The sequence below is a fragment of the Leptodactylus fuscus genome, chromosome 1 (genome assembly GCF_031893055.1).
Source record: "Leptodactylus fuscus isolate aLepFus1 chromosome 1, aLepFus1.hap2, whole genome shotgun sequence".
Classification (NCBI taxonomy): domain Eukaryota; kingdom Metazoa; phylum Chordata; class Amphibia; order Anura; family Leptodactylidae; genus Leptodactylus; species Leptodactylus fuscus.
Window position 1 is genome coordinate 17,217,971 of NC_134265.1, and position 25,105 is coordinate 17,243,075.

Genomic DNA, 25,105 nt, shown 5'->3' on the forward strand with positions numbered 1-25,105 from the left:
GCCGCTCTATTATCAGGGATGGGTGCTGTAATCTGACAGCCGCTCTATTGTCAGGGATGGGATGCTGTAATCTGACAGCCGCTCTATTGTCAGGGATGGGATGTTGTAATCTGACAGCCGCTCTATTGTCAGGGATGGGGTGTTATAATCTGACAGCCGCTCTATTGTCAGGCATGGGGTGTTGTAATCTGACAGCCGCTCTATTGTCAGGGATGGGGTGTTATAATCTGACAGCCGCTCTATTGTCAGGCATGGGGTGTTGTAATCTGACAGCCGCTCTATTGTCAGGGATGGGGTGTTGTAATCTGACAGCCGCTCGATTCTCAGAGATTGGGTGCTGTAATCTGACAGCCGCTCTATTCTCAGAGATGGGGTGCTGTAATCTGACAGCCGCTCTATTGTCAGGGATGGGGTGCTGTAATCTGACAGCCGCTCTATTTTCAGGGATGGGTACTGTAATCTGACAGCCGCTCTATTGTCAAGGATGGGATGTTGTAATCTGACAGCCGCTCTATTGTCAGGGATGGGATGTTGTAATCTAACAGCCGCTCTATTGTCAAGGATGGGATGTTGTAATCTGACAGCCGCTCTATTTTCAGGGATGGGATGTTGTAATCTGACAGCCGCTCTATTGTCAGGGATGGGATGTTGTAATCTGACAGCCGCTCTATTGTCAGGGATTGGATGTTGTAATCTGACAGCCGCTCTATTGTCAGGGATGGGGTGTTATAATCTGACAGCCGCTCTATTGTCAGGCATGGGGTGTTGTAATCTGACAGCCGTTCTATTGTCAGGGATGGGAGCTGTAATCTGACAGGCGCTCTATTGTCAGGGATGGGGTGTTGTAATCTAACAGCCGCTCTATTGTCAAGGATGGGATGTTGTAATCTGACAGCCGCTCTATTTTCAGGGATGGGATGTTGTAATCTGACAGCCGCTCTATTGTCAGGGATGGGATGTTGTAATCTGACAGCCGCTCTATTGTCAGGGATTGGATGTTGTAATCTGACAGCCGCTCTATTGTCAGGGATGGGGTGTTATAATCTGACAGCCGCTCTATTGTCAGGCATGGGGTGTTGTAATCTGACAGCCGTTCTATTGTCAGGGATGGGAGCTGTAATCTGACAGGCGCTCTATTGTCAGGGATGGGGTGTTGTAATCTGACAGCCGCTCGATTCTCAGAGATTGGGTGCTGTAATCTGACAGCCGCTCTATTCTCAGAGATGAGGTGCTGTAATCTGACAGCTGCTCTATTGTCAGGGATGGGTACTGTAATCTGACAGACGCTCTATTGTCAGGGATAGGTGCTGTAATCTGACAGCAGCTCTATTGTCAAGGATGGGATGTTGTAATCTGACAGCTGCTCTATTGTCAGGGATGGGATGCTGTAATCTGACAGCTGCTCTATTGTCAGGGATGGGTGCTGTAATCTGACAGATGCTCTATTGTCAGGGATGGGATGTTGTAATCTGACAGCCGCTCTATTGTCAAGGATGGGATGTTGTAATCTGACAGCCGCTCTATTGTCAGGGATGGGATGCTGTAATCTGACAGCTGCTCTATTGTCAGGGATGGGTGCTGTAATCTGACAGATGCTCTATTGTCAGGGATGGGATGTTGTAATCTGACAGCCGCTCTATTGTCAAGGATGGGATGTTGTAATCTGATAGCCGCTCTATTTTCAGGGATGGGATGTTGTAATCTGACAGCCGCTCTATTGTCAGGGATGGGATGCTGTAATCTGACAGCCGCTCTATTTTCAGGGATGGAATGTTGTAATCTGACAGCTGCTCTATTGTCAGGGATGGGATGTTGTAATCTGACAGCCGCTCTATTGTCAAGGATGGGATGTTGTAATCTGACAACCGCTCTATTTTCAGGGATGGGATGTTGTAATCTGACAGCCGCTCTATTGTCAGGGATGGGATGCTGTAATCTGACAGCCGCTCTATTTTCAGGGATGGGTACTGTAATCTGACAGTCGCTCTATTGTCAGGGATGGGATGCTGTAATCTGACAACAACTCTATTGTCAGGGATGGGATGCTGTAATCTGACAACAACTCTATTGTCAGGGATGGGATGCTGTAATCTGACAGCCGCTCTATTGTCAGGGATGGGGTGCTGTAATCTGACAGCCGCTCTATTGTCAGGGATGGGATGCTGTAATCTGACAACAACTCTATTGTCAGGGATGGGATGCTGTAATCTGACAGCCGCTCTATTGTCAGGGATGGGTACTGTAATCTGACAGTCGCTCTATTGTCAGGGATGGGATGCTGTAATCTGACAACAACTCTATTGTCAGGGATGGGATGCTGTAATCTGTCAGCCGCTCTATTGTCAGGGATGGGATGCTGTAATCTGACAGCCGCTCTATTGTCAGGGATGGGATGCTGTAATCTGACAACAACTCTATTGTCAGGGATGGGATGCTGTAATCTGACAGCCGCTCTATTGTCAGGGATGGGATGCTGTAATCTGACAGGCGCTCTATTTTCAGGGATGGGATGTTGTAATCTGACAGCCGCTCTATTGTCAGGGATGGGTGCTGTAATCTGACAGATGCTCTATTGTCAGGGATGGGATGCTGTAATCTGACAACAACTCTATTGTCAGGGATGGGATGCTGTAATCTGACAGCCGCTCTATTTTCAGGGATGGGTACTGTAATCTGACAGTCGCTCTATTGTCAGGGATGGGATGCTGTAATCTGACAACAACTCTATTGTCAGGGATGGGATGCTGTAATCTGACAACAACTCTATTGTCAGGGATGGGATGCTGTAATCTGACAGCCGCTCTATTGTCAGGGATGGGGTGCTGTAATCTGACAGCCGCTCTATTGTCAGGGATGGGATGCTGTAATCTGACAACAACTCTATTGTCAGGGATGGGATGCTGTAATCTGACAGCCGCTCTATTGTCAGGGATGGGTACTGTAATCTGACAGTCGCTCTATTGTCAGGGATGGGATGCTGTAATCTGACAACAACTCTATTGTCAGGGATGGGATGCTGTAATCTGTCAGCCGCTCTATTGTCAGGGATGGGATGCTGTAATCTGACAGCCGCTCTATTGTCAGGGATGGGATGCTGTAATCTGACAACAACTCTATTGTCAGGGATGGGATGCTGTAATCTGACAGCCGCTCTATTGTCAGGGATGGGATGCTGTAATCTGACAGGCGCTCTATTTTCAGGGATGGGATGTTGTAATCTGACAGCCGCTCTATTGTCAGGGATGGGTGCTGTAATCTGACAGATGCTCTATTGTCAGGGATGGGATGTTGTAATCTGACAGCCGCTCTATTTTCTGGGATGGGATGTTGTAATCTGATAGCCGCTCTATTTTCAGGGATGGGATGTTGTAATCTGACAGCCGCTCTATTGTCAGGGATGGGATGCTGTAATCTGACAGCCGCTCTATTATCAGGGATGGGATGTTGTAATCTGACAGCCGCTCTATTGTCAGGGATGGGATGTTGTAATCTGACAGCAGCTCTATTGTCAGGGATGGGATGTTGTAATCTGACAGACGCTCTATTGTCAGGGATGGGATGCTGTAATCTGACAGCCGCTCTATTATCAGGGATGGGATGTTGTAATCTGACAGCCGCTCTATTGTCAGGGATGGGATGTTGTAATCTGACAGCAGCTCTATTGTCAGGGATGGGATGTTGTAATCTGACAGCCGCTCTATTGTCAGGGATGGGATGCTGTAATCTGACAGCCGCTCTATTATCAGGGATGGGATGTTGTAATCTGACAGCCGCTCTATTGTCAGGGATGGGATGTTGTAATCTGACAGCAGCTCTATTGTCAGGGATGGGGTGCTGTAATCTGACAGCCGCTCTATTGTCAGGGATGGGATGTTGTAATCTGACAGCCGCTCTATTTTCTGGGATGGGATGTTGTAATCTGACAGCCGCTCTATTGTCAGGGATGGGATGTTGTAATCTGACAGCCGCTCTATTGTCAGGGATTGGATGTTGTAATCTGACAGCCGCTCTATTGTCAGGGATGGGGTGTTATAATCTGACAGCCGCTCTATTGTCAGGCATGGGGTGTTGTAATCTGACAGCCGTTCTATTGTCAGGGATGGGAGCTGTAATCTGACAGGCGCTCTATTGTCAGGGATGGGGTGTTGTAATCTGACAGCCGCTCGATTCTCAGAGATTGGGTGCTGTAATCTGACAGCCGCTCTATTCTCAGAGATGAGGTGCTGTAATCTGACAGCTGCTCTATTGTCAGGGATGGGTACTGTAATCTGACAGACGCTCTATTGTCAGGGATAGGTGCTGTAATCTGACAGCAGCTCTATTGTCAAGGATGGGATGTTGTAATCTGACAGCTGCTCTATTGTCAGGGATGGGATGCTGTAATCTGACAGCTGCTCTATTGTCAGGGATGGGTGCTGTAATCTGACAGATGCTCTATTGTCAGGGATGGGATGTTGTAATCTGACAGCCGCTCTATTGTCAAGGATGGGATGTTGTAATCTGACAGCCGCTCTATTGTCAGGGATGGGATGCTGTAATCTGACAGCTGCTCTATTGTCAGGGATGGGTGCTGTAATCTGACAGATGCTCTATTGTCAGGGATGGGATGTTGTAATCTGACAGCCGCTCTATTGTCAAGGATGGGATGTTGTAATCTGATAGCCGCTCTATTTTCAGGGATGGGATGTTGTAATCTGACAGCCGCTCTATTGTCAGGGATGGGATGCTGTAATCTGACAGCCGCTCTATTTTCAGGGATGGAATGTTGTAATCTGACAGCTGCTCTATTGTCAGGGATGGGATGTTGTAATCTGACAGCCGCTCTATTGTCAAGGATGGGATGTTGTAATCTGACAGCCGCTCTATTTTCAGGGATGGGATGTTGTAATCTGACAGCCGCTCTATTGTCAGGGATGGGATGCTGTAATCTGACAGCCGCTCTATTTTCAGGGATGGGTACTGTAATCTGACAGTCGCTCTATTGTCAGGGATGGGATGCTGTAATCTGACAACAACTCTATTGTCAGGGATGGGATGCTGTAATCTGACAGCCGCTCTATTGTCAGGGATGGGGTGCTGTAATCTGACAGCCGCTCTATTGTCAGGGATGGGATGCTGTAATCTGACAACAACTCTATTGTCAGGGATGGGATGCTGTAATCTGACAGCCGCTCTATTGTCAGGGATGGGATGCTGTAATCTGACAGGCGCTCTATTTTCAGGGATGGGATGTTGTAATCTGACAGCCGCTCTATTGTCAGGGATGGGTGCTGTAATCTGACAGATGCTCTATTGTCAGGGATGGGATGTTGTAATCTGACAGCCGCTCTATTTTCAGGGATGGGATGTTGTAATCTGACAGCCGCTCTATTGTCAGGGATGGGATGCTGTAATCTGACAGCCGCTCTATTATCAGGGATGGGATGTTGTAATCTGACAGCCGCTCTATTGTCAGGGATGGGATGTTGTAATCTGACAGCAGCTCTATTGTCAGGGATGGGATGTTGTAATCTGACAGCTGATCTATTGTCAGGGATGGGGTGCTGTAATCTGACAGCCGCTCTATTGTCAGGGATGGGATGTTGTAATCTGACAGCCGCTCTATTTTCTGGGATGGGATGTTGTAATCTGACAGCCGCTCTATTTTCAGGGATGGGATGTTGTAATCTGAGAGCTGCTCTATTGTCAGGGATGGGATGTTGTAATCTGACAGCAGCTCTATTGTCAGGGATGGAATGTTGTAATCTGACAGCCGATCTATTGTCAGGGATGGGGTGCTGTAATCTGACAGCCACTCTATTGTCAGGGATGGGATGTTGTAATCTGACAGCCGCTCTATTGACAAGGATGGGTGTAGTAATCTGACAGCCGCTCTATTGTCATCGACGGGATGATGTCATATGACAGCCGCTCCATTCTCAATATTGTGATGACTTCATATGACAGCCGCTCCATTCTCAATAATGTGATAGCCGCTCCATTTTCATTGATGGGATAGTCATTGACAGCCACTTTGTGTCCTGTGATCAGCAGGATGGCGGTGTAACCTGACAATGTTCCTACACTGGCAGTAAGGGCAACAAGGCGCATTTCCCAAAGCTTTGACATCTATCTGACGCAGGTTCCTGCTCACCTGTGATACTATAGTATAGCCCAAAATATGAGCACGAGTTTGTCCAACATTCATCTAACCTGTATGGATCTGAGCTCTATAGCGCCCCTTCTGATTATAGGACATCACATATCCTACATATAGATTATCTTTGTCATCAAATGCTGACGTCACCAGTGATCAGCTCACAGCGGCCACTACAGGTGAAAAATAGTATTACATGGCGACAATTCAAATGTGAATTGTAGGGTATATGGAGAAGAATTTGATTTTGTCAGCCAACCCCTGTACAGGGTGTCACCTGTGATGTCTCTTCTCATTGCTGATGACATCACATCCATGGTAAGGCGGCTGCTTACTCCCATTCAAGTGAATAGAGCTGCAGTACCAGGCGTAACCACTATACAATGTGCGGCGCTGTGCATGATAGTCAATGAAGAGGTCGTGGTGCTCACCTGAACGCTGCGACCCCTTCACCAGACCCCCCACCAATCACATATATATTGAAGCGCCATCTTTATATCCAGGAAACCCCCTTTAAGAGATTTGGCCGTTGCCTCAGCCTGCAGAACAAAGAACAAGCAGACATGATTTTTCGTGTTATTTTCTGCTCATGTTTTGGCCACTATTTCTTATCTCCCGAGATTCCAGAAATCGTGAACACGCCCGAGCTGGAAGCGAAGAGGAATCAGATCTCAGCTATGCAAAACATTTCGCAAAAATTACCTTTGCGCTAGGACATAATAGGAGTGTGCGACTGCCAGACGGTACCTGATACGTACATCATACTTGGCCGCGTACCCTGCTGCACCCCCATACCCCCCCTATCCCCCCCGGCTCCTATCCTTTACACTTGGATTACTTGCTGGTGGGGGAGGATAGGCTTTGTTTAGCCAAACCGTTTGTTACCGCAGGAGCCAAATAAACCTTCGCTCCAAAGCCCCTGTGGGCGTCTGCAGAACCGTTAATGTGTCAGCGATGGAAATGGGCAGAAGACTGCGGCAATTAGATGATTAACCAGACGGCGAAACCTTTGTCACATCCGCTTGTTTTCATCCAAGTTCCTTTAATTACTGATAAAACAGAATCTAGAGACCTCGCAGCGGCGAATCCGTCATCGGCATCCGCAGCGGGAGACGTACCTCATTAGGCAATCTGCAAATTCATTATTCGTTAAAGGGGTCGTCACATGGAGACAATCTCTGGCCATATGTCCTATTAGAGGGGGCGCCCATGAGCTGGGGTGGAGGGACGGTCTGTAAGGATGACTACACTTAGACAGATGTGCATGAACTACGTGGTCAGTCAGGAACAAGATGTCACCCCAGCACTGCAGATAGATAGGTTACTGTCACCAGAACCAGCATATCACCCCAGCCCTGCAGATAGATAGGTTACCGTCACCAGAACCAGCATATCACCCCAGCCCTGCAGATAGATAGGTTACTGTCACCAGAACCAGCATATCAACCCAGCCCTGCAGATAGATAGGTTACTGTCACCAGAACCAGCATATCACCCCAGCACTGCAGATAGATAGGTTACCGTCACCAGAACCAGCATATCACCCCAGCCCTGCAGATAGATAGGTTACTGTCACCAGAACCAGCATATCACCCCAGCCCTGCAGATAGATAGGTTATTGTCACCAGAACCAGCATATCACCCCAGCCCTGCAGATAGATAGGTTAGTGTCACCAGAACCAGCATATCACCTCAGCCCTGCAGATAGATAGGTTAGTGTCACCAGAACCAGCATATCACCCCAGCCCTGCAGATAGATAGGTTATTGTCACCAGAACCAGCATATCACCCCAGCCCTGCAGATAGATAGGTTAGTGTCACCAGAACCAGCATATCACCTCAGCCCTGCAGATAGATAGGTTAGTGTCACCAGAACCAGCATATCACACCAGTCCTGCAGATAGATAGGTTACTGTCACCAGACCCCAGTATATCACCCCAGCCCTGCAGATAGATAGGTTAGTGTCACCAGAACTAGCATATCACCCCAGCCCTGCAGATAGATAGGTTACTGTCACCAGAACCAGCATATCACACCAGTCCTGCAGATAGATAGGTTAGTGTCACCAGAACCAGCATATCACCCCAGCCCTGCAGATAGATAGGTTACTGTCACCAGACCCCAGTATATCACCCCAGCCCTGCAGATAGATAGGTTACTGTCACCAGACCCCAGTATATCACCCCAGCCCTGCAGATAGATAGGTTACTGTCACCAGACCCAGCATATCACCCCAGCCCTGCAGATAGATAGGTTACTGTCACCAGAACCAGCATATCACACCAGTCCTGCAGATAGATAGGTTAGTGTCACCAGAACCAGCATATCACCCCAGCCCTGCAGATAGATAGGTTACTGTCACCAGAACCAGCATATCACACCAGTCCTGCAGATAGATAGGTTACTGTCACCAGAACCAGCATATCACCCCAGCCCTGCAGATAGATAGGTTACTGTCACCAGACCCAGTATATCACCCCAGTCCTGCAGATAGATAGGTTACTGTCACCAGAACCAGCATATCACCCCAGCCCTGCAGATAGATAGGTTACTGTCACCAGAACCAGCATATCACACCAGTCCTGCAGATAGATAGGTTACTGTCACCAGACCCCAGTATATCACCCCAGCACTGCAGATAGATAGGTTAGTGTCACCAGAACCAGAATATCACCCCAGCCCTGCAGATAGATAGGTTAGTGTCACCAGAACCAGCATATCACCCCAGCCCTGCAGGTAGATAGGTTACTGTGACCAGACCCAGCATATCACCCCAGCCCTGCAGGTAGATAGGTTACTGTGACCAGAACCAGCATATCACCCCAGCCCTGCAGGTAGATAGGTTACTGTGACCAGAACCAGCATATCACCCCAGCCCTGCAGGTAGATAGGTTACTGTGACCAGACCCAGCATATCACCCCAGCCCTGCAGATAGATAGGTTACTGTGACCAGAACCAGCATATCACCCCAGCCCTGCAGATAGATAGGTTACTGTGACCAGACCCAGCATATCACCCCAGCCCTGCAGGTAGATAGGTTACTGTGACCAGAACCAGCATATCACCCCAGCCCTGCAGGTAGATAGGTTACTGTGACCAGAACCAGCATATCACCCCAGCCCTGCAGGTAGATAGGTTACTGTGACCAGACCCAGCATATCACCCCAGCCCTGCAGATAGATAGGTTACTGTGACCAGAACCAGCATATCACCCCAGCCCTGCAGATAGATAGGTTACTGTGACCAGACCCAGCATATCACCCCAGCCCTGCAGGTAGATAGGTTACTGTGACCAGAACCAGCATATCACCCCATCCCTGCAGATAGATAGGTTACAGTCACCAGACCCAGCATACTGTATCTATCTGCAGGATTCCTATACTGTGGATGGTATCTATTACCTATGGCGTTCTGGACATTCCCTTTAACCACACTGATACATTGTGACAATCTTTCAGGACAGGACAGCGTTCACTCGGGATTGTTTAGGTTGGATACAATTGTAGCAGATTCTTCCCTGTGTCAATGACAACAAGCAGAAATCTTGCTAATGGCGTTACTTTTAATCCCAAAGTCCTATAATGTTCCATTTTTTGATCTGACTTCTATGTTTGCCAGCCCGGAGGGGTCTGTATATGTCGTTCAGTCTTGTGGGGTCTACACATGGCCACTACTCTATATGAATGGACAGACTGAGGAGATTGTACAAGGTTCCGCACACATTACTGCATTTCCCTTCCCATATAAGTCGTCTTTTCATAGCTGAAGTTCAGCGGTGTCACTGACCGCCTGTAAGAGAATATGGAAAACATGGCGGGAGTGATTTATGGGCACGAAGGGTTAATGCAGTGAGGACGTCACATCCCAATCTGTATATAGGTGAAGCATTGGCTCCTTATAGCCATCATGGGGACAAAAGCTAAAAAAATGACCAGGGATTGAGGCCTGAATTATATGGGATCTAGTCTGGGGTCTCAGATCGGGTCTGAATTAAATTGACTCTGCCCTGGAGACTAAATCATATGGGATCGGGTCTGGGGTCCGAATTAAGGGGTCTCCTCTGTTGTCTATTATCTAGGTATGCTACTGTATACAATATGGCGATTTCCATCCACTCTATGACTGGTATAAATGGTGGTATCTGGTATGGGGTCTACTCTGATGTTCTACTTGTAGGGTCTAGCTTGGGGTCTGAATTATTTGGTCTAGTTTGGGGTCTGGAAAAGATGTGTGAATCAGTCTCTCCTCTGCGCCCCTTCTGTAGGGAAGTGCACACAATATACGGTGACCCTGACACATCCAGAAGCAAGAGAGTTCACAGCCCTCCATTCAGGAAGGAATTTGAGATCAGACGTTCCTTCCGAATTTGGCACCAAAGCAGCTCAAGATCTCTGAGTTATTCCTCACCATGTAATATAACGTGACCTGGAGACGTTCTCCACCTAAACTTATTTATACACTTCTGTGTATTTTTAGTTTCTGCACCGCCCGACCTCTTATTTCTGCTACTCGAAGGCTGTTTGAACCAGAATCGTCAACAGGGAGTGGCTTAGTAGGGTGAGGCTGTCCTTAGGGCGGGGTTTATTATAACGTAATTTTTTTCCTTAATATTCCCTATTGAAAAATGTTTAATATAGAAGTCACAGTACAGGGATAATACACACAGTGATGTCGCAGTACAGGGATAATACACACAGTGATGTCACAGTACAGGGATAATACACACAGTGATGTCACAGTACAGGAATAATACACACAGTGATGTCACAGTACAGGGATAATACACACAGTGATGTCACAGTACAGGGATAATACACACAGTGATGTCACAGTACAGGATAATACACACAGTGATGTAACAGTATAAAGATAATACACACAGTGATGTCACAGTACAGGGATAATACACACAGTGATGTCACAGTACAGGATAATACACACAGTGATGTCACAGTACAGGGATAATACACACAGTGATGTCACAGTACAGGGATAATACACACAGTGATGTCACAGTACAGGATAATACACACAGTGATGTAACAGTATAAAGATAATACACACAGTGATGTCACAGTACAGGGATAATACACACAGTGATGTCACAGTACAGAGATAATACACACAGTGATGTCACAGTACAGGGATAATACACACAGTGATGTCACAGTACAGAGATAATACACACAGTGATGTCACAGTACAGGATAATACACACAGTGATGTCACAGTACAGGGATAATACACACAGTGATGTCACAGTACAAGGATAATACACACAGTGATGTCACAGTACAGAGATAATACACACAGTGATGTCACAGTACAGGGATAATACACACAGTGATGTCACAGTACAGGGATAATACACACAGTGATGTCACAGTACAGAGATAATACACACAGTGATGTCACAGTACAGAGATAATACACACAGTGATGTCACAGTACAGGGATAATACACACAGTGATGTCACAGTACAGGGATAATACACACAGTGATGTAACAGTATAAAGATAATACACACAGTGATGTCACAGTACAGGGATAATACACACAGTGATGTAACAGTATAAAGATAATACACACAGTGATGTCACAGTACAGGGATAATACACACAGTGATGTCACAGTACAGGGATAATACACACAGTGATGTCACAGTACAGGGATAATACACACAGTGATGTAACAGTATAAAGATAATACACACAGTGATGTCACAGTACAGGGATAATACACACAGTGATGTCACAGTACAGGATAATACACACAGTGATGTAACAGTATAAAGATAATACACACAGTGATGTCACAGTACAGGGATAATACACACAGTGATGTCACAGTACAGGGATAATACACACAGTGATGTCACAGTACAGAGATAATACACACAGTGATGTCACAGTACAGAGATAATACACACAGTGATGTCACAGTACAGGGATAATACACACAGTGATGTCACAGTACAGAGATAATACACACAGTGATGTCACAGTACAGGGATAATACACACAGTGATGTCACAGTACAGGGATAATACACACAGTGATGTAACAGTATAAAGATAATACACACAGTGATGTCACAGTACAGGGATAATACACACAGTGATGTCACAGTACAGGATAATACACACAGTGATGTCACAGTACAGGATAATACACACAGTGATGTCACAGTACAGAGATAATACACACAGTGATGTCACAGTACAGAGATAATACACACAGTGATGTCACAGTACAGAGATAATACACACAGTGATGTCACAGTACAGAGATAATACACACAGTGATGTCACAGTACAGGGATAATACACACAGTGATGTCACAGTACAGGGATAATACACACAGTGATGTCACAGTACAGGATAATACACACAGTGATGTCACAGTACAGAGATAATTCACACAGTGATGTCACAGTACAGAGATAATACACACAGTGATGTCACAGTACAGAGATAATTGTTACCATATGTTATAGGGTTATTGTATATTGCAGGGTTATTATGTTGCACACAGTCGGGGTCGCCCCCATTGCTCCTCATCTATGTTGGTTTGGCCCTCCTTCCTTTCTGCCCCCCCCCCCCCCCCTGGCTCCGGCTGTGTCTGCTCCCCTGGTATAATAATATAGAGCTCCATATACTGTGGCGCTGTTGTATATACATTCCCCTGTAATGAGTTATAATAATCCGGCCTGTACTAATGAATGGCGTGAATTAACCCCGCTGTTTCCTCTGGCCCGGGCTCCACATAGTCCTGCATTGATGCGGCTTTACTGTACATTCCACTTGCCGGGCTCATGGACAGAGGGTCAGTGTACGCAGCAACGCCGCAGAAATAACAGTGCATTGTATTCCAGTAGAAGTCACAGTATTGACTAATGTCAAAAATGTGCCCCCCATTCCCCCCTTCCCCCCCCCCATACTCAAAACAAGATGGATACGGGTCATTAACATCTGTGAAGGATTATACAGACTGGTTAATCCACGCGATTCCTGAGCGGTCACTTACACATGTAGCGGAGATGAATCTGTCATTGTCTCCATGTTGTTTGTTCGCTGCAACCACAAAACCACACACAGCGGTTTGTTATGGCGAGAGATACACACTCAGCTCTGCTACATCTAGTGCCAGAGGACAGACTATAATAATTCGATACAGGGCCGGAGAACCCCTTTAAGCCTCGGCTGCTTGGTAACTTTGAAGGTTTTCCATGCCAAAGAATCCCGAATGACCTTGAGACAATGACAGAGAAGCTCAGGCTGTATCTGAAGTCCCGGAGATGCCGCTGACCAGGTCTTGGCCATCCAGTGACTTATTAGGTTAATACGTGACACTTTGTGCAGGACATTTGCTGATGCGGTGCAGATGGAGGACACGGCAGGCCGAGCGTGACAAAACATGGCGGCTTCCAGGATATGGGATACAGGACAGTCAGCACAATGCGAGGAGTCATCTCACTGCAGATCTGGCTTCCTTAGACATGTTTGTAGAAGGAAGTCAGAAGGTGCCGGATGGTTAGAAATGACAGATATGGGGTGGACATGTGGGAAGTGATCAGCCGAGGTGTTATCTGACACTGCTGTCATAGACATAGGGCTGGATATGGGAGTTGTCAGTAGTAGTCGGCACCTGGAGTAGTCAAAACTGGGGTAGTCACCATCAGCACCTGGGGTAGTCACCTGTAATAGTCAGCACCTGGGGTAGTCACCATCAGCACCTGGGGTAGTCACCTGTAATAGTCAGCACCTGGGGTAGTCACCATCAACACCTGGAGTAGTTAGCACCTGGAGTAGTCAGCACCTTGAGTAGTCACCTGTAATAGTCAGAACCTGGAGTAGTCACCATCAGCACCTGGAATAGTCAGCACCTAGGGTAGTCACCTGTAATAGTCAGCACCTGGGGTAGTCACCATCAACACCTGGAGTAGTCAGCACCTGGAGTAGTCAGCACCTTGAGTAGTCACCTGTAATAGTCAGAACCTGGAGTAGTCACCATCAGCACCTGGAGTAGTCAGCACCTAGGGTAGTCACCTGTAATAGTCAGCACCTGGAGTAGTCACCATCAGCACCTGGGGTCGTCAGCACTTGAAGTAGTCAGCACCTGGGGTAGTCACCATCAGCACCTGTAATAGTCAGCACCTGTAAAAATTGCACCTGGAGTAGTCACCATCAACACCTGGAGTAGTCAGCACCTGGGGTAGTCACCTGTAATAGTCAGCACCTGGAGTAGTCACCATCAGCACCTGGAGTAGTCAGCACCTAGGGTAGTCACCATCAGCACCTGGGGTAGTCAGCACCTGTAAAAATTGCACCTGTAGTGGTTACCAGTAGTCAGCACCAGGAGTAGTCAGAACCGCAGCACCTGGAGCAGTCAGCACTGCAGCCTCCCAGATCTGGCCACAGGGACTCAGTTTCAGTAATGAATAACACTAGCTGTGAATTGTTACTTATATGGAGTGCAGGAGACGAGCGGTAGGCAAGCCTAGATGATGCTGCTATACAGTATAAAAGGTCACCAATATCAGATGACCCAGCCGGGACCTCGCTGATCAGCTATTTGAGTAGATGAGTGAGACATGTGCTGCAGGCTCTTCACTGAATACCAGGCACAGCGCCGGACATTGCTTAGTGGGTTTGTCTGGTATTGCAGCTCAGCCCCATTCAACTTAGAAGGATCGGAGCTGCACATAGACCATGTGACCAATATAGCATGATGTCACTAGCCTGTGCAGCCTGTATATAGTCCTGGACAACCCCTTCAAGGACTCTGATGTCTCACCGTGTTATTTCAATGATGTGAGCGGAGATAAGCAGCTGCCAGAGAGGTGAGCGGCAATACTCTCCTTGCACAAAAATGGCGATATCTTGCAACGGAGTCACCGATTCACCGTTTGATTCAGGAGACTCTAACCTATGTATCTGCAATCCATCTCCAACATGTTAGATCTAATGGAACATTCCACACTATGAAAATCACAGGGGTGCCAATACTTAGAATTTTGCTGATACTGAGTAACACGTGTTTTATAGCAGTGTCCTCCAGTTTATGTCCCGGCACTCACCGGCCCAAGGACTTGCAGCCATTTTCCATTCACAAAGGAAACCAGTTGTCCTCCGGCGCTGAGCGACTTTTCCTTTTTGGTACAAACATGAGAGGAAATAGTTGCAGGAAATGTGCGTACAGAATGGAGCTGACATGGACGTGGCCTGACCCCGGGAACCTTATCAGACCTTGTTATGAAATGACTGAATCCCTTCACACATTAGTAAGGACTGCTGAGTGCAGGAGATTTAAAGGATGTAGCGGTGCAGGGATTGTCAAGTGTAGCAGAGCTATTTGGTCAGGGCGCGACTCATTGTGAAAGCACACGAGTGGATTTATAGGGAAGATTTAGATGCAAAACTAATAAGTAATATGTAGAGATGAGCAAGTACTATTCGAAACTGCTGGCTGCTTAACCCCTTGCAGTTCGGCCGCGTCCATTCGAATACTACTCGCTCATCTCTAGTAATATGTATTATATAGCTTTGTTTTCCTGCAAAGACTTAGCTTGAAAAGATAAAATGGTATCTGTCTAAGCCACCACTAGGGGGAGCTCCAGAGTTTACTATAGACTGAGTTATCATAGAGGTCAATGAATAAACAGTATACAGTAAACTCTTGAGCTCCCCCTAGTGGTAAATAGTATATTATGTTTTAAAATGACACCTATGCAGAGGGCCATCTATAGTTATGGCTCCCCGCCACTGGTCTCCATAACTAGAACAACTCTTGTAAGACAAAGACGCGGCGCCGTCATCTGTCACGGGGACTTATAAATAGAGGACGGGAAAGTGACTCAACCAAATTCCAAACTGAATTTTAACCTTTTTTTTAGAAGAGCGGAAGAGCGCTCCTCACACAGCTGCTGGTAGTCGCAGTGCCAGGACCTTCTGTGTTCCTTGCAAAAAAAAAAAAAGATGTTTTTTTTTGTCCAAACCCAATAATTTTGTCAGGATCTGCTGACAGTCTAATGTCTATGGGGGTCTCCCCCTACAGCAGATGTTTGGAGACAGAAAAATTGCACATCTTGGATTTTAACAAATACCCGATCATTTGTTTCCATGATAATTGAGGGGGACAAAGGGGTCTGGAGGATGATGGAAGGATCTGGAGTAGAGTACAGGGTCTGAAGAGAAACAGAGTGACCAAGGAATGAGCAGGGGGGGGGGGGGGAAGAAGAGAGCAGAGTGGTCTGGAGGAAGATGTAGGGGTCTGGAGAAGAGCAGAAGGGTTTATACAGGGACACATGAATCTGGAGGAGATCAGAGTAGTCTGAAGGAGCACAGAAGGGTCTGGAGAGGAGTATGGAGTAGAGCAGAGGAGTCTGGATGAGGACACATGAGTCTGGAGGAAATTGGAATAGTCTGGAAGAGTGCACAGTGGTTTAGAGGAGGACAGAGGAGTCTGTAGAGGCACAGAGGAGTGTGGCCGAGGACACATGAGTCTGGAGGAGAGCAGAAGGGTCTGGAGGAGCGCAGAGTGGTCTAGAGGAGAGCAGAAAAGTCTGTAGGGGCACAGAGGAGTCTGGACAAGGACACGAGTCTGGAGAAGGGCAAAGAAGTCTGTAGAGGCACAAAGGAGTCTGGACAAGGACACATGAGTCTGGAGGAAATCGGAATAGTCCGGAGGAACACAGAGTGGTTTAGAGGAGGACAAAGGAGTCTGTAAAGGCACAGAGGAGTCTGGCCAAGGACACATGAGTCTGGAGGAGGGCAGAAGGGTCTAGAGGAGTGCAGAGAAGTCTGTAGGGGCACAGAGGAGTCTGGACAAGGACACATGAGTCTGGAGGAGAGCAGAAGGGTCTGGAGGAGTGCAGAGTGGTCTAGAGGAGGGCAGAAAAGTCTGTAGGGGCACAGAGGAGTCTGGACGAGGACACATGAGTCTGGAGGAGAGCAGAAGGGTCTGGAGGAGTGCAGAGTGGTCTAGAGGAGGGCAGAAAAGTCTGTAGGGGCACAGAGGAGTCTGGACAAGGACACGAGTCTGGAGAAAATCGGAATAGTTCGGAGGAACACAGAGTGGTTTAGAGGAGGACAGAGGAGTCTGTAAAGGCACAGAGGAGTCTGGCCAAGGACACATGAGTCTGGAGGAGGGCAGAAGGGTCTAGAGGAGTGCAGAGAAGTCTGTAGGGGCACAGAGGAGTCTGGAAGAGGACACATGAGTCTGGAGGAGAGCAGAAGGGTCTGGAGGAGGGCAGAGGAGTCTGGACAAGAACACGAGGGCACTGTTACCCATGCTAAGCCGTATGAAGTGTCTGCTAATCTCTATAGTGGTTACCAAAATACCTGAGCAAGTAACCACTAGGGGGAGCAGAGAGCTTACAGCATGTCCTTTATACACTATAGCTCCCCCTAGTGGCTCCTGCAGGCCGGCAGAATGTAATGATTATCTGATCTCTGTATCTATGCGGGGGATTTGGAGCTGTGTATCAGAAAAACAACTCTCTGACTCCATAAAGATATATTAAGGAATGAATCAGCGCAGAACGTTGAGTCTAAAAACAACAAGATTGTGAAAAGTAGAAATTCACTTTAAATCCTTCTGGATTTTGGCAGGAAAATAATGAAAAACGCCCTGCGGCCAAAATAAAGCGTGAGGTCAGCAAAATCTTACCGTGTAGGAAAACAGAAGAGGCTCGGTCTCTGCAGCCACTGCCAATGGAAACATTGTAACCGTTTTCATTACATTCACATAAAACGGGAACAATCGCGGGGTTTGTCCTTTTACAGAGTCGTTACATTTATTTCCAAATTTTTTAGATTCTACTTTGCAAATTTTTTTTTTAAAAAAAAAATTTGATAAAAATTTCTTAACTCTCGGAGACACGGCCAACGGAATCATCGGCTGCAATTGTGCGTCTGGTATTAGGATGACGCAGAGAGCGCTTTGCTCAGGCAGAGTGGTCCCTTTTTTAACCCCTAATTGACCCACCACTGGTTGCCTTATTTTGTCCAGGAATCATCCCTGTTGCCCCAGTACCGCCACCTAGAAGACCTATATAGCCTACCCTCTGGCTATGTGGCCATACATGCCCTTGGCTGGACCATCCCTTTAAGAGCTCAGACAGTTAATAACACGAGAGCCGTTTCTCTGACCCCGGAGTCATCGCCGTCTTCACTTTCGGCTTATTTACGCTGACAAAACTTTTTTGTGAAGGTTGATCGGAGTCTCTTATTCAATTTGCTGGGGAACTTCTGGCGCTTCACAGAAGGTGCTCCTTTAGTATTGCCGCAGGGTACAGAACGTTTCGGAGGAGGAGATGTTACGTAAGGCTGACAGCTGCTCTGAAGTCTCCGTCTCTGGGGTTTATCTTCCTGTAATTCACTTTGGGCTGAGAATTGTTTACAGCCCCGGTGCTGAGCGCTGCTAATCTGCTTTTCTTGTCATGCACGCTGTCACATTAAACCTTTACTCCGGGACGTTGCCACTTTATTTCTTGTAATTGACAGCATAAAAAATGGAGGCGTCTATCGTCCTCGAAAAACACCCCGGCGTGGGATTTGGCGATGATTTTGCAAAAATTGCAGCAAAAATTCACAACTAATCTGTGACCTCTAGCACATTTTTGGATAGACCTTAGTCAACACTATTTGGTCAGTGGTCGTTTGGTCTCCAGGACCCCTGCAGTTTTGGCATCCACTACCTTTACCGCACTCAGCACCGTGCGTTTGGTTGTGGGTATACCTGGTACTTGACTGAGACTGATCTGCAGTACCAGTTACAACCACAAACCTATGTATGGCACTGTGCATGAGCAAACAATGTTGACTGCTAGAGCTGGAGGGGATATTGGGAGCCAAAGCCATTCTGTTCAAACATTGACCCCCTATTCAAGAAATATTCCATCAATATAAGGAAATCTCCTTAAAAATGATACTGCTCATCTTATAAAGCTAGGGTTGCCACTGTGGTTCGCAGAGCCTAAGGCCACCCCAAGGTATTCATCGGAGCCTGCTGCAAGGCAGGATGGACTTGGAGGCCAGGACCAGGTTTTAACCCCAGAACAAGGTACCAGAAAATTGGTGCACTTACAGGCTAAGGACCAGACCAGAAAACTTATTGAAAAGAGTAATACACAAACCAGGGTCAAAAACCAGGAGAGTACAAGAAAAGCCAACATGAAAGCAGAGAAATATCAGGAGTCCAAGCCACGGTCAAGTCCAGGAGGTCATAGATAAAGCCAGAGGAAGAAGCCAAAAATAGTAAACCAAGAGATCAGCAGGAAACAGGGAAAGATATAAGGAGAGCATTCTGAGAACACAGAGCCAGAAAACTAAAGTAATCACAGGCAAGTAATAAGTGTCAGAGTCAGGTTAGAATATGCCGGAGAACATAGAGCCAGAAAACTAAAGTAATCACAGGCAAGTAATAAGTGTCAGAGCCAGGTTAGACTATGCTGGAGAACATAGAGCCAGAAAACTAAAGTAATCACAGGCAGGTAATAAGTGTCAGAGCCTAGTTACAATATGCTGGAGAACATAGAACCAGAAAACTAAAGTAATCACAGGCAAGTAATAAGTGTCAGAGCCAGGTTAGAATATGCCGGAGAACATAGAGCCAGAAAACTAAAGTAATCACAGACGAGTAATAAGTGTCAGAGTCAGGTTAGAATATGTTGGAGAACATAGAGCCAGAAAACTAAAGAAATCACAGGCAAGTAATAAGTGTCAGAGTCAGGTTAGAATATGTCGGAGAACATAGAGCCAGAAAACTAAAGAAATCACAGACGAGTAATAAGTGTCAGAGTCAGGTTAGAATATGTCGGAGAACATAGAGCCAGAAAACTAAAGAAATCACAAGCAAGTAATAAGTGTCAGAGCCAGGTTAGAATATGTCGGAGAACATAGAGCCAGAAAACTAAAGTAATCACAGACGAGTAATAAGTGTCAGAGTCAGGTTAGAATATGTCGGAGAACATAGAGCCAGAAAACTAAAGTAATCACAGGCAAGTAATAAGTGTCAGAGCCAGGTTAGAATATGTCGGAGAACATAGAGCCAGAAAACTAAAGTAATCACAGGCAAGTAATAAGTGTCAGAGCCAGGTTAGAATATGCCGGAGAACATAGAGCCAGAAAACTAAAGCAATCACAGGCAAGTAATAAGTGTCAGAGCCAGGTTAGAATATGCTGGAGAACATAGAGCCAGAAAACTAAAGTAATCACAGACGAGTAATAAGTGTCAGAGTCAGGTTAGAATATGTCGGAGAACATAGAGCCAGAAAACTAAAGAAATCACAGGCAAGTAATAAGTGTCAGAGCCAGGTTAGAATATGTCAGAGAACATAGAGCCAGAAAACTAAAGTAATCACAGGCAAGTAATAAGTGTCAGAGCCAGGTTAGAATATGTCAGAGAACATAGAGCCAGAAAACTAAAGCAATCACAGGCAAGTAATAAGTGTCAGAGCCAGGTTAGAATATGCCGGAGAACATAGAGCCAGAAAACTAAAGCAATCACAGGCAAGTAATAAGTGTCAGAGCCAGGTTAGAATATGCCGGAGAACATAGAGCCAGAAAACTAAAGTAATCACAGGCAGGTAATAAGTGTCAGAGCCTGGTTACAATACCCCGCCTCAGCCCTGATAAACTCTGCATCTCAAGCTCCTGTTTGCCCCATCCCTTTGCTAGTTGTGTTTTAAGAACCTTCCCCAGAGGAAACAACGGGGTGGAAATTTGGCCTCCCAGAACAGCAACAAATACCACAACCTACAGTCCTGAATGCCAAATCCTGGCGCAGTAATGGAGGGCCTAGTTTGACCTTTCCTATCAGTCCCCTTCCCTTCTATGTACACCACTGCCTGAAGCTCTATATACATTCAATCTCCTCCACAGTTTATAGCCGCTATTCCACTCGACAAGAAGGATTGTCTCTTCCTTATAAGAGCAGGATGCCTGCGCAGAACTAATAAAAACCAGACAGGATTCCATCAAGGAACATAAATCCGGCTCCTTCTCAGAACGCTGCCGTAATAAAACCGAGAGCTCGTCTGCGTTGGCCTAAGATTACGCTCCAGACAATTTTATTAGATTATGTCACTCGCCATAACACAGCCTATAGTTATAATGGCCGCCATAAATCTGAGATAAACAGGGGCTGTATGAAGAGATCTCGGGGATGTGCGGCGGATGCGAGATACGAGGCCAATGTACTACAGGCCCGTGTGTTCTAGAACCGGCCATTGTTCTGAAACTTGTGCAATCTTCTACCGTTTTGTGTCTACAGCTCCCATCTAGGCCTATGTGTCTCCACGATCTGAATATTTTTGAAAAACTTGAATAGAGGCCGTACTACATATATATTATGTCTCATTTCTTTTGTCTTCTAGGTGTAAATATGACCTTCCTTTGAAAGTCGTTTTTGGGGAGCTCATCTCATCTATACGTGGTCCATTGTGTGTTTACTGGTAGTGACATTGTGAGGCCGGCCTCCAAACATGTCTACTGATGTAGAGTCCTGCACCAGCACTTCTACGGACGTGGCTCCTGCCGCCAAACCGGTGACGAAGAAGGAGAAGAAGAAAGGTACGCAACTGTCTAGTGCAGTGGCCCCCTATACACGGGGCCCCTATAGGTTCTGCCCCCACACTCTTTACTGACCCAACAATTGTAACTGCATGGGCCTCAGACAATAAGAAGTGGGTCCCTTCAAGCCAAAAGTTGGAATAAGGTTTTAGGTAACATTTGGGTGAGGAAGGTGGTGGTGTCCTACAGGAGATGACTATGGAGCTGTTTTCCAACTCTATACAAGATAGGGGTCCAACAACTTGGACTTGAAGCAATCAAGAGAATGGGGGGTCCATGTGCCCATTGTGACCCATGTAAATGGAGTGCTCAACCACGACACCACGAGATAGGTCATCAGTAGGGTTGAGGGATCGGAAAAGATCGGATTCCGATCACTGATCGAGTAAGTTTCACAATTGGGATCGGAACTCCGATCCTAATCTTTTCCGGCGGGATCGAGGTCGGAGGTTATCTCAAGATCGGCTCAACCCTATTCATGTATATACCATAAATAGGGTTGAGCGACTGCGATCGGGAAAGATCGGATCCCGATTGCCAATCGAGCAAATTTCACGATCGGCTGGAAAATCAGATTTTAAAAACAATCCTGAAATTTCAAGAACGGCTCAACCCTAGTCATCAGTATCAGATGTGTATCAGTATCAGTATCCAGCGCCGTGACCCCACACTGATCAGCTGATGCAGCCGCCAGTGGATGGGAACAGTTGCAGTTCTAGGCACCACCGCCACCGAGTATGGAGCTCTGTATACTGTATACAACCTCCAGTCCATATGCTGTAGCGGTGGCATCTGGAACTGCAGTCCTGCCCGCATTCACATGGCTGCTTCTGGCCATATACCTCTTATACGTGGCTTATGGAGACCCCAACCCATCTCATACTAAAGACCTAACCTGTGAAAGGGCCCATCGGTATCAATTACATTTTAGATCCTCAATAATCCCTTTAATTTAGACCCCAGACCCAGGGGCATAGCTATAGGGGGTGCAGAGGTAGCAATTGCTACCGGGCCCAGGTGCCTCAGGGGGCCCAAAAGCCTCTCTATAAGATAGGAAGACATCAGTATTATAGATAACACATGATAAGTTGGGCCCCATTACATATTTTGGCGCCCTGGAGCTTCAAGCGATGCCTTTGCCCAGACCCAAACCTAAATTTAGTTCCAGACCCTCAGACTACATTGACATGAAAAATGGACGTGTCACAGTGGATGAGGGACTATCCTCCTGACCATAAAAAGTCAAAATTTAGGTCATGTCCTATTTTTGGTCGTTTTCATGGATTACATTGAAACGTGTGGGGTTCATGCCCTTTGGGTGCAAGGTGGCCACGAAAAATGCATGTTTCTTCATGGCTGTCTTGAACCTTGGTCGTGTCCACCTAGACCTCATTGTCATTCAGATTTAAGACTGGACAAAAACATATAAAAATAGAAATATTATTTTTTGCCTAGGCTTGGATCTGGTCTGGGGTCGGAATTTATTTATTCAATTCTTTTGGCTCCTGGGTCTTCTGGACTTCCAAACACGAGGTCCTGATATTGGTCGGCACTGTAGGTTGGCTCTTGATGGTGGATCTTGATGGTGGATTTAAGGAAACACTGCCTTCCACCAATGCATAGACGGTAGAAGGTCTTTGAGGTCCAGACAACTGACCTCCCAGGTTGGTCCTCGGGCCACCTTCAGACCTAGGTCCCAGGCTTGTCTGAAATGGTCAGTCCTTGGTTTGGACACCCAGTTATAAACCGAGTGGAACATGTAGGAGATCTGTGCGGTGGTGAATGTGGTCTCGCAGAAGCTGATGGACAATGTTTTGACAGGTGAAGATCCTCACAACCTCCCGGCTTCTTCCTCATGTGAAGGAGCAAACACAGCAAAGAGCGCATACGGTTAATCCAAGCCATGTGTCCTCCAGCCACAAACATCTGGCTTTCATGTAAAGTGCTGAGTGAAGGACCCCTCTGTGACCACTGAAACGTGATAGCCATGCTGTTCTGGGCAGATTTACAGCCCCGGTGCCGTCAGTGTAGGTTTATTACACAATGCTACAGAATATTGTGTTACCCCCACGGTGGTGGCAGGAGAGGATGGAACATGGCGGGGTGTAAAACGCCATTAGAAGCCGGTCAATGGTTGGACATAGTGGGGATTCTAGATCTTCAAGCCTTCCAGCTCTTAACGGCATTCTCCGATATCTCTACAGGTCCAGAGAAGACAGATGAATTCCTTCTGGCTAGATTTAAAGGGGATGGCGTACGGTATAAAGCCAAATTAATTGGAATCGATGATGTGCCCGAAGCACGTGGAGATAAAATGAGCCAGGACTCCATGATGAAGCTGAAGGTGAGCCTGCCATGTTTTGCATATCGGTAATCATATGGTGGGTTTCATTCTTGTTTTTTTGGCCAAGAACGTGTCCAAGAACGTGTCGGCATGTGGTTTGTCTATAATATTCCCCCAAATCTTCCCTTCCATCTTGACTGATGGGTTCAACGTTCCCTACGGTGCAAAATGGGCATCATTACTATGTGGGGGCACTGACAGGGAATGTGAACGATGGGAAGGTTGTGTGTCGTGAAGAAGTCATCATGGTGGTCTGGGCTACAAAGAGAAGGAAAGGAAAGCTAAATTCTAAAATTGTCAGATGAAACGTGACCGATGGGTGTGAGGAGTTGCACAGGGGGCCAAGCAGTGCTTTAGCCTTCAGTTACACCTATGACCCGTATACTGATATATTGCCATCTCTGTTCCATGTATTAATACAGTATCATGTATCTTTTGCAGGGTATGGCAGTAGCCGCCCGTTCTCAGGGACAACACAAGCAACGAATTTGGGTCAACATTTCCCTTTCTGGTATAAAAATAATTGACGAGAAAACCGGGGTAAGTTTTTGTAAATTTTTGTTACGTCAGTTTGTTCCGGCCTGGGCCTTGGGCACCTGAGTGGTTTGGCATAGACTAGGGTTGTATTGCAGTGCGATGTCTCATGAAAGACTATTAGGACAACAAAGCCATGTGCACTTATAGAGCTATAGGCTCTGCATGCTGCCATATGGTGCTCCAGATAACACTGTACTGGGAAAGACTGTGCAAGGCCTGGAGTGCTGAAGCAATGGGATTGGTGGGGGTTGCCCCATTGGTCAAAAAGCAATGACATTCTATAGACATTCATAGATGTATATATGTGTACAGTATATAATGGGGATGTATATATGTGTACAGTATAGAATGGGGATGTATATATGTGTACAGTATATAATGGGGGTGTATATATGTGTACAGTATATAATGGAGATGTATATACATGTAAAGTGTGTAAAATGGAGGTGTATATATGTGTACAATTATATATAATGCAGATGTGTATGTGCACAGTATATAATGTAGATT

The 25,105-nt window shown here is 46.5% G+C and overlaps 1 protein-coding gene and 1 long non-coding RNA gene across 3 annotated transcripts in view; one reads left to right on the forward strand and one right to left on the reverse strand.

Annotated features, from left to right (window-relative positions):
* The window catches only part of DAB2 (DAB adaptor protein 2), a 63,404-nt gene that overhangs the window by 5,886 nt on the left and 32,413 nt on the right, over positions 1-25,105 (forward strand). For both annotated transcript variants that reach the window (XM_075267500.1, XM_075267492.1), the window contains exons 2-4: positions 21,519-21,714; positions 23,919-24,058; positions 24,500-24,598. In XM_075267500.1, coding sequence (XP_075123601.1) covers positions 21,627-21,714; positions 23,919-24,058; positions 24,500-24,598 — 327 coding nt within the window. In that variant the 5' untranslated portion in view covers positions 21,519-21,626. The remainder of the gene's footprint in view (positions 1-21,518; positions 21,715-23,918; positions 24,059-24,499; positions 24,599-25,105) is intronic.
* Positions 13,431-14,295, reverse strand: LOC142191543 (uncharacterized). Its single transcript, XR_012714984.1, has 3 exons — positions 14,280-14,295; positions 14,054-14,107; positions 13,431-13,786 (listed from the first exon to the last, which is right to left on the reverse strand). It is a non-coding gene; the product is annotated as an uncharacterized LOC142191543 (long non-coding RNA).